The sequence below is a fragment of the Lepeophtheirus salmonis genome, chromosome 14, assembly GCF_016086655.4.
Source record: "Lepeophtheirus salmonis chromosome 14, UVic_Lsal_1.4, whole genome shotgun sequence".
Taxonomy (NCBI): Eukaryota; Metazoa; Arthropoda; class Copepoda; order Siphonostomatoida; family Caligidae; genus Lepeophtheirus; species Lepeophtheirus salmonis.
The window spans coordinates 38,541,833-38,553,092 of NC_052144.2; the positions used below are offsets into that span (position 1 = coordinate 38,541,833).

Sequence of the window (11,260 nt, forward strand, 5' to 3'; positions counted from 1 at the left end):
TTGGACACGTTTGCAATTGAAAGCATGATTGATGAGTATTTTCTTCCGCCAAGTATTCATTCCAAAAAGGTCAGTAACCCATCACTACTAGGACACTAATAGTAATGAATCCCAGAAGCTTCACACAACAGCATAATTAGATAATTAACAGCTTACGTACAATGATAGACAATATAGATACATATTAGATATAAATATAATGCCCTCGAATTGAGTATATGTATTTGTGATAGATGATACGAAGAAGAAGTGGTGTAGGGTCCACAGGTGCCCAAACACCTCCCCAATATTAAAATTGCAGAGGCCTTAATATCAATCGCACCTCCCTCCAATGCGGAAATGCTTTCTAGGACGCCTCTGTAAAAACGTAAACTAAGAACTCATATCCCGAATTATCACCTATTCCAACTGGATGAGCCTTCATGGCAGAGGGGAAATGATGGATTATGGGCCATACGAAATCTTTCGAAAAACTAACGATGTAAAAATAAAGTTGACATGGTCCTTAATGTTGTATTTTAAATTGCATATGATCTTGTTATCTTGTACAAGACATAATTTACAATAAATACTTTAGTTTATCAATTTAATAGGTCAAGTCAAACTTAACGTAAGCTTCATGCACGATAATTTTTTGACATTATACTTAATTTAGGCTGAATTAAAGTATGATATATTTTCTTCAACACTGGATGTTTATGTCTGTATGATAGCCAAGATGGATTGATGATGACGATGTCATTTAGGAAAGTGTTCTATAGGTTCTATAGTATGATTCGGAACACAGCAGCACAACACTACTCATAATTACTGCAAAGTAAATTCTTCTTTTAAAAATATCCACTTATTTTTTGCCTAATTGTGATGCAACTTGTAAGTAATATATATCTATATATAAAACGGTCAGTTTTGGTTAACGAAGCACGTGGTGAATACTTCTCGTAATACAAGGTATGTAGCCAACTTTATATCTATCTATCTATCCACATATAAAACACAATTGTCGCTCACGTTCCATTGTGGAAACATGATACAAATTACATACATCCATATAAAATAAAATATAAAAAAACGGCAAAAGACAAGAGAACAAAAGTAAGACTGCTTGCTTTACGTAAAAAAAAAAATCAAATACGGAGGATTGTATTCAATGAATACAGTAAGAAAAAGTACATAAGTTTGAAATTACAGATGTAATATTCTCTGAAGGAATCTCTATAGATAGATAGATTTTATATACATACAATAACTACGTATTATAAAGAAATTGAAATTATACATGTAAATGTATATATATTTCATCTTACATATGATAACATATGTAGATCTTAAGTATTACATTTACATAGGTAGGTAGAAGAAAAAAAGTAGATACTTATAACTAATATCTCATCAATTACATACATTCTGAGAAATGCAAAAAACTAAAAAAAAAGTACCCATATCAATTTTTAGCTTCTTATTTATTCATTTTTAGAATATACATATTCATAACAATTGGGCTGAAAAGTCCCGAAAACTTAACTAAGAAATACGTTGTTGTTGTTTTTAAAAATATTATTATTCGCTTACTGGTGCGGAGTCGTCCCCATAACACTTTTCAAGCCGTTGCATAGCTTGAACCGAGTTTTATTCCATCAAGAAGCAGAGTAACATTAATACAAGATATATTTTTTGATCCATTTTTTTTTTGTACATAACAAAAGGTACATGACGCCCCACTAACCCAATGAGGTGGCGATGTTGAGCCCCCTAAAAGTTTTTTAAGCTCCCCCACTCCCAAAAAAAAAAAAATATCTTAAATATTTTTTTGTTATCACATATGGAATCCAAAATGGTCGAAGAGATCCGTTTGAAATTTAGCATCTTTCTAAATCCCTCTCTCAGTCTCTTTTCTTCAGCCTTCATTCTTTCTTTAAATCCCCCTTTATTCACCACTGCGATGCGGACACCCTCTGCTATTATCAAGGTTGTCTGCAGGGGTGGGCTAAATGGCTGTAGCCCGCCCCTGCAGACGATCTTGATAATAGCAGAGGGTGTCCACATCGCAGGGCTGAATTTTTCTTTTTGCTACAAAATTTAATATTTGACATTTTTTTTTTTGAAATTTTTTTCTGTGGCTTTCTCAAATTTATTTGCTAAAAATTTATTTTTTTCAGAATAGTTATGTATTTTTTTACAATTAAAAAAAAAAAAAAATGGGCCACCTCTTCTTTATTTACAAATAAGTCAAAACAAATGGTTGAGTCTAGAAATGTGCTCTTTTCTAAAGAAAACATGTTTTATTTTTGTTATTATTTTATTCTTATTATTAAAAGTTATTGATTTTTGAAAATTTCCTCCAAAAATTTTAATATTTGAAATTTAATTTTTAAAATATGTTTCCTAAAATGTAATTTTAGGAAACAGCTATGGATTTTTATACTTCAGCTGTCATATTTTGAAATTTTTTCCTAAAAAATTTAATTTTTTGTTAATAGCTGTAGACTTTTTAATAGAAAAAATCGAAAAAATTTAATATTTTCCCCAAAAAATATTAAATTTTGGAATTCCCCCCTTCACCATAAAAAATATAAATAATTGAGCGTATACCCCTGATTATATATAAAAAATAAACATATTTTTATAACTAATTATATGACAGTATTGATAATTTTTGGGACTAAGCCCCCCTCCACCCCAAATGATAAAAGCTAACAACACACCTGGACCATAATATTATAATTACATTAAATCTCATTGTAATTACATATCTTTACATTATAATCTACTTTCAAATACTTAGTGTTGTACTATTTTTATCAAGCACTATGTATCTCCATGTATGTTATTGTTTAGATATTGTATCGGTATGCACAAACAACAAAGTTATTTAATTTAATTTAAATATATTTTGACCACGAGGTCGCATTTGCAAATACATGCTGATTTTTTAAATAAATAGATGCATTGCAAAGTTTTCGTAAGTAGTAAATTATGTAGATACACGATAGTTAATTATTATTAAATCAGAGACACGACTAAAACCTAATTACATACCTAATTATTAGCGTTAAGTTTTCGTCTGATAATCTTAGCAGTACAAACAGAGTTCATAAGATAATTCGTATAAAAATACAGATGTAATCTACACTTAATTTTGAGTATATCATTTAAGTCTTCTTGATCTACTTTTTGGGTAAATCTCTTCTATAAAAATTCAACATATTAGATAGTACATATATGAATATTTTCATTTTGATATTGTTGTTTTTTGAAAAGTTTCATTGCCGATATATCGAAATATTTACATAGAAATATATTCCAATTTTACTCTAGTTCCAGACTATTCAAAGTTTTACTCTTAAAATGTAAATAAATTAGGTTTATAAATACTTGATTATTGTTGATTATTTTTGGTTGAAATTGATGTTCCCTTTGAATTTTTTAATCACAATACATATGTTAAAGTGTAATACTATAAAACGCGTTAAATGATCGCTTTCTGTTGGACTAATGATGGAATTATGATCTTTCCTCGTATTAAGCTTGTTGATTAATCCAATATTATTTTCAAATATGAAAAAACCCATCTTGTCTAATGATAATTAATCACGGAGTAGTGATAAGCATCCGTTCAAATTGTTTTCTTGTTTTTTATTTTTCTTATTGTACTAATTTTATTAACTATTTTGTCACTGATTCGAACTCATTACATAGATACATTTTGATAGTATCTATGTATTGAAATTAAGGGCATAATTATATCATTATATATTTATATTTATAGGTGAAATATCCTTGAGGCTAAATAGTTTAAGGCAAAAGTACCTAATGCCTATATAAACAACTAAAGTAGTTTGAATTACTTAACGAATAAACCCCCCAAAAAATATCACGCAACCTGATATTTGAACAAACATAATCACATGGTTTTTCATATCAATGTAAGTAATATGATGTACAATCAATTCCTAATTCATTATTTAGGAGAGAAGGACTGAAGAGGCATGTGGAATGTAGGTTCTATTGTAATGTAATACGCTTACACAACCACAAATAAATAGAATAATCAGATGAAGGTAATCAATAGAGGCGCTGAACAAATAGGTAAGTAAAATACACAACCATAAAGTGGGTTTTCATTTCATTGTCATCATCTTCTGTGAGCATGATGCAGTAGTAGTTTTACAAATAGTGTTTAGTTGGTGGGTTAGATGTTATAAAGAACTGAAAGGACCACACACATACACAGCCAGATCGATGGATGCTCAAAAGGAAGTTTAATACATTTATTTATAATATTTTGTTCATGGGTCTAACATCTATCTATTAAGTAGGAATTACCCCACGAATTTGATGATTTCATATCCTAACATAGTTTTTTACAACCATTCAGTAATATTGTCACAAACGAGTTTAATTCGTTCTTGAACGAACCGCAAAAGTCACAGCAATTTACATCCCAATTGAAATAACTAAAAAATAAAACAACTTGAAGCGTATCTGGCGTTCTGTTGCTAAATCTTCACCCAGGGCCCTTACAACTACGACATAACACAACATGTATCCCTTTATTTTGGGGGAGGGGGTTCAAGTTCCCCATAATTTTCAACTTATATATATATATGTTGAACAAGATACAATTTTATACAAGCGAGCAACGCCCCTGGTTAACAGGATTTACAATAAGCACTGTAATAAGAAATAACATCCCATAGGTTGCTACTCGAAATTTTTGATTATAGGGTAGTGATTTTGGAAAATATAAATTGAAATTTGGGAAAATAAAATTGACGTTTTAAGAAATGGTCAGATAAATAAATTTTCTAAAAAACGTCATTAAAATAAATATTGACAAAGTCTAGGAAAAAGGTGATTAAAAAATAAAACATTACTTTCGAAGAAGAACCTCATTTGATCAAAAATGAAGCAAAATATTTATCAAAAAGGAGTTTAAATTATTTTTGGCGAAATATTGAAAGGGCCCCATTAGTTTTTCAAATCATATCAGAGTCGATTAAAATGAAATGTCAATCACAAAATTTGGAGAATATATTCAAAAATATATTTATTATTTTAAGAAAATTTGAAGGAATAATAATTAAATTTTTTTCTAGACATTATGACTTTTTTAAATTGTGATAAGTATAAAAATTATCCAAAAGTTTGGGGAGGGGCAATGGCCCCTAGGGTTCCCACGCCACTCCTCAACAGTAGTATATAAATAATATGCATGTTATTGGTATTATTATTAAAACAGTGGCTCTCAAACTTTTTCACACGAATCTGACAATATTGATGAATTTTACTTCAGTAATAAATAATATTATGGTAAAATACAGCTGGAAAAAACAATCTACTTTATCTTTAACAAATGCATTATAATGGCCATAGACGTCCATGGCCCTCCAAAATACTTGTCAGGAATTCTTCGGGGTAGGGGGCTGGGAGGCCCTCCACAAAAGTATATGATCCTCTTTATATATATGTTCATACTACGTATAAAAAACTACTGAATCCCTTTAAATATATAATTTTATTATTGGTAGCGAGTTAAGTTAAGTCTTATTTATAATCCATCCCCCATAAAGAACCAACCCATATAGAGGAGGCACATATAACACCATTTTTTAAAGAGATTAAAACCTATTTTAAACATTTTTTTTTTTTCAAATGTTTAAAACATATCTACATAAATTATTAAGGCTATTATGAGCATTAAGGCTAATGACATGACAGAAATATATATATTTATATCTTAAATGACTAATAATAATAAAAAAGAATGTAGAAATATCCGCTTAGCCTGGGTTTGGGTTTATTTATGTATGCAATGTAGAAACCTGGAAGTCTCAGTACTCAACATATCCAGGAGTTTGAAACAAAATGGCTAGAAAACTTTGCCTTTAAACTCGTACAAAACATTGGAATCCGACCTGGCTCAGTAATTGTTAAATTTACTTTCTGAAATAAATGTGTTTTTTTTTAAATTAAATAACATTAGAAGCTTATTTCTAAGCTTTTTGGACGATAAAATACACTTAAAAAAGAGTTTTACTGACTTAGTATAGTCTATGAAATTTCACTATCAATTTGCAAAATAAAAAAATATTATATAGTTCCTCCTAAAGGTCTCAAAAAGTTTAATATTATATCCCAAATTACTCAAATTATCTGTAGTAGTATTGCGTTACTTAAATGGTACATAAAAATTCCAAGTCAACGAGTTAATTTTTGAGTCATTCATATTCTTATGTCAGCCTGCTCATTTTATTCAAATGGGTAGGATTATATTATTTATGTGTTTAAACTTATGCATATATCAATCTACCTATAAGGAAGTTCCAATAGATTTTTAAAAGGCATTGAAATGCAAAATTGCAAACAAAATGTTTATTATGTATGAAATTAATCATTAATTTAATTCATTTTGGATAATGCATCCATCTTATAATCACAAATAAGTAGAGTACGTTCCCCCCGAAAAATCCCTTAAGCCAAAGAAAGAACTAAGACAAAAAGTAGATCATGAAACTTCATAGTTTTATTTTGGAGTGGATAAAATAGTTTAAATTAAAAAATGTGGTCACTCAACACAAAAGCAAGATAGAATGATTTTTCTTCAAATTGAGTGTGGAGTAAATTTGTAATTTTCGACGTGTTTTAGACAGTAATGTCTATCAACAAATTATTCTATTTAATTCTTTGTGTGTGTCGCAAATTGCACTTTCAGTAGCCAAAAATAGATTGTCACAATAAAATAATGATAAATTGATCAATTCTATTTGAAAGGGATCATATCCACGATAATATAAGTTTCTTAAATCAAATAAAGGCTCTAAACCATAGCAGCTAACATTCCTGGATATCTTAAATCATACCACATATTTGAATAATAAGACTTGACACAAATATGTCAATGAAATATTGGGTTGTATACGAAGTAAAAATATTAATTGTAATTTTCTATATTTCTTGATTTTTATTTAAGAATTTTTAAAATAATTAATGAATGAATTTCAGCTCATATAACTTGCTAAGGCCATTGGACCAGTGATACTTTAACATAATAACCACAATATACTCGCTGTTTAGGTTATTTACACATTTGAGGCAAGCTCCAGGCTCATGAATGTACATAGAAGTAATCCATAAGTTCAACTCAGGTTATGTTTGTAGGATTAAGCAATATAAGTATAAAAAATGGGGCTCACCTTGCACTGGAGACTTGGGAGTATTATGAACTCCAAAAGTCCGTATGAAATATCTTGAATTACTACAATCCGGGATCCCTGACACAAGGGTAACAAGTCCGACACAACAGAGGGAAATGAAATACACAGACAACTTAAACATCTCCCTGTTTGGATTGAGTCAGAAAGAACAAAACAAAAAGGATAACTATTATTTTTTCATTAACATCAATCAAACGGCACAATTTTTTATAAGAAGGGATTTTATAAAAAAATATATATATATATATTTATCCTATTAAATAATATATAATCTCAATAGAGCACAGAACTCGCCTTCCCCCGTCAAACTCTAGAAATCAACTAATATTTTCTTTTCATTTTATGTTGTTGCCGGTCGCCGCACGTATTATTTTTCTTCCTTTTCTTGAATGAGTTGAGAGAGCGCTCACTCAAGTTTGTTCTTTTTTATTATTCTTAATGGATGGATATACTGACAACTACTACACGCATTTCTCGCGCAATTCATTCAATAAAAATGTAAGCAAACATTTTAACTAATGTGACAACAACGTGGGCCTATATTTCTACCCCCATCATGGTCAGTGTTTATTACTTAGGAGGAAGGAAGTTCTCGTAGATGAGGAGGAGATAGGAAAGGATAATATTATGAATCCTTAACGAGTCAATAACTTTGTCGGGGATTTCTTCTTGACTCTTGGCTCCTAAAATGTCCAAAATAATTATTTTTCTTCTTCAAAAAGAGGTGAACTTTTGAGTATAAATAAACAAAATTAGTATAATTACAAGGGAGGACCGACGACATCTTGAAAATATGAAATTTGAATGAGAGAGTATTGGCTAATATTATTCATTTATATTGTAGAGTTTGATTTGAATGGGAGTTCTGGACAGAGGAGCTGGAACCATAGAGATAAAACCGTGAAGTGATGCTACTTACCAATAGCAAAGGAAATACTTTGACGTTGGGACATCAGACGAGAGAAAAAGATAGTTGATCGAAACATTGTATTTCCCTTTATAAACTCCAACAATTGTATCAAATTAAAAGGAGCATTTGCATTTGATTTTACATCATATCAACGTTAAAAACGGAAACTTGTGTGCGGACACTTTTGCAAAATGTTAGTCTTAAGATAAACTAATTATGCCATTAGTTCTATTAGTGATCCTGACTTTGATTCATCTCCTGAATCAAACCATATATTCACACTAATTAAAGGGACAGTTTAAAAACATGACGTGACGTATTGATGACTCCACAATCATTTCAGATGTGAAAATGTGCGTATTTTTACGTGCACGAGGATATAATTGTACAATTTGCTTGCACAAGTTATGAAAACCTAAGGAAATCAATAGAAAGAGCAGGCAGACAAAAAATCTTCCAAGAACAAAAAAATATAATGAAAAAAATAAGGTCTTCATCTTTAGCTATTACACAGATTGATATATAGACTTGATTCTCTCATGATTCATTATTTAAAATTGTTATTTTTTATAAAATAGTTGTAAAATATTTTGTTTTATTATCTTTATTAAAGAATTCAATTTTTTTAAATTAAATATAAAGTTCAAAAAGAACCGAATTTACTTTTTAAATATTGAATACTTAAGTGAGTTTTACACTATAAACTTAAATAATATTAGTAGAAATAATTTAATTAAGCCCATAAAGTAGTAGATAAATTGCCTTAAAGACCTTTAAAATAGACCTTATGGCAACTGACAATTTTAAGTCAATCAGTCCTTCATGATAATAACCTATTTGTAAGTGGTACGAACAAGTTGTATCCTAGCACGCATAAAAATGCGCTTTCTCATCTCTAATTAATCAATCACTCACTCTTTCATTGTTATTGATTCAATCGGCGCCATTGGTTCTGGAACTGCTCAAATGGATCTCTATATCCTTTACCTGGAGAAGATTTGTGGTGCGTGAATATGTAAATAATCTTGAATTAACATTAAAAAAATGAACAGTCCAATATTTTAAGAACATACTTCGATCAATTAAGGACCATATATTCAAACTTTTGGGATGAGTTGGAATATTCAATAATGTTTACTATAGTTTAAGACATTATTTGGATTAAGGAGACCAAGGTTTGCACCAATATGGCTTCTTTTATATTGAAGTTCTTTAATTATGCCAAGTGTATTTTTGGCACTTGTAAGTTTAGTTATTTGTGGAGCCTAAAAAGGATTAATTAAAGTCTTTTATCTACATAAAAAGGAGATATTTAGTTGAAGAATTCAAATATATAATCCAGATTCAACTATGGTCAAATCATTTTTGCTTTTTTGGTTTAGACGTGCACATCTTTCCTTTAGTATGTACAAGAAAAATGATATATAATTATTAATTATCATTATGATTGAAATTGGTATTCTAAGAATGGATGAATTTCTTTGTAAATTTAGTAGTTGCTACGATTACGACCAATAATATTGTAATTTTATATATTAGAACGGCTTGTTTTTCAACTTTTTACGAATTTCGATTACAGCTAGTTTGGAAGAGTTGTTATATAGTAAGAAAATACCCTATGAAAAATTTTATATTTATGTATCTATATTCACAAAGTAAAGAGTTTTTGATTTTTTTTTCAAAATTTGATCGAGATGTTTGACCTAAAGATGACCCCGTATAACAGTGCAATTTTGCATAAGTAATTTTCATGCTATATGACAACTTTGCCGCACTAGCTTTAATCGAAATTCGAAAATAGTTGAATATCAAACCGCTCTATTCTACATACGCAAAAATGTCCGATTTAAAAACCTTATATTTCATTTAATTAATCGTAATATCCCTATGAAATTAGACAAACAAAAAATGTATATGTTTTAAAGACAATATTTACTTGATCACAACCTCGGCTCTGGTCCCTAACCTTGCTACTAGCTTAACTGAGAGCATTCTCAGGAACGTGATTCACTCCTTGAGGGCATTGGCAAACTATTAAGGTTGTGGAGTAAATTATCCCAAATATTTGTGGACAACATTTTTATTTTCAAACATTTTCCTGACATTTTTATTAGAAAACATACCTTTCAATCGCCTATTTTTTTATGTGCAAAAAATACTTCTTTATGACGTGATAAAAAAAGGAATATCATTTGATATAAATACCATACTGCTTGCCCGAGTATGTACATATATAATTAATATTGATGGTTTCCTCATAATTTTGTATTCTACCCTATGATGGCAGCCATTTCTTGGGCCTTCTCAGAGCCTAATCTAGCATTTTTGGCATGCTATAATTGCGAACAAATCATACATTCATCACCCAATATCTTGGGTAATGTCACTATGACCTAAATTATATTTAAAAAGGTTTTTTTTATAATTGACAAATTTGAAAAATAATTTTTTTCTAGAAAAAAACATAAAACTTTATTTTTTAATTTTAGACTTACATTTTTTTGGAAGAGACAAAATTATCCCGAATTACCTATGTTTGAAAAAATAAAACTTTGACAATTCCATTTGTTTAGACCTTTTTGATATAAACATTTTATTTTTTTAAACTAAGATTACAGAAAATTGCTCATTTCAAAAATATACTAATATTTGCTAAAAATAAAACATAAAAAACCTTTTTCTTTTTCAGAAATTTGACAAAAACTTCTACTTTTTTACAAATTTAACATAAAGCTTTTAGTCAGAGACGAGGAGATTGTAACACAAGCACTCTTCCCCACATTTATGGGCCTGAATGTGCATCAAGAAGATAATGGATTATTTGTCTGTTGTTTTACTTTTCCCTCATTTTTTTTTTGGTCAAACTTTAGAAAACGAAGTTATATTATTTGTAAATATAGAAAATGAAACCGATTTACTAAAGAATACGTTGTGCAAATAGTAATTCCGTATTTTCCGCTTTATTTCAATGCTTTATTAGAAGAGTTAAAATCCTCCGATTTAAGCCAAGTATGCCCCATTCTGTTTGATAACTTGTTGCTAACGAGAATCCAACTTTCTCGTAGAGTCCTTGGTCCATATGGACAAAAAACTATGACAACTAATTTGTACAGGCCTCTATTGAGGCAAAATT

General features: G+C 29.5%; 1 protein-coding gene across 1 annotated transcript in view; it reads right to left on the reverse strand.

Annotated features, from left to right (window-relative positions):
* Window positions 1-7,540, reverse strand: part of LOC121129441 (glypican-6) — an 82,009-nt gene extending 74,469 nt beyond the window's left edge. Inside the window, exon 1 of the mRNA XM_040725167.2 lies at window positions 7,197-7,540. Coding sequence (XP_040581101.1) covers window positions 7,197-7,338 — 142 coding nt within the window. The 5' untranslated portion in view covers window positions 7,339-7,540. The remainder of the gene's footprint in view (window positions 1-7,196) is intronic.
* Between the last annotated feature and the right edge of the window lie 3,720 nt (window positions 7,541-11,260).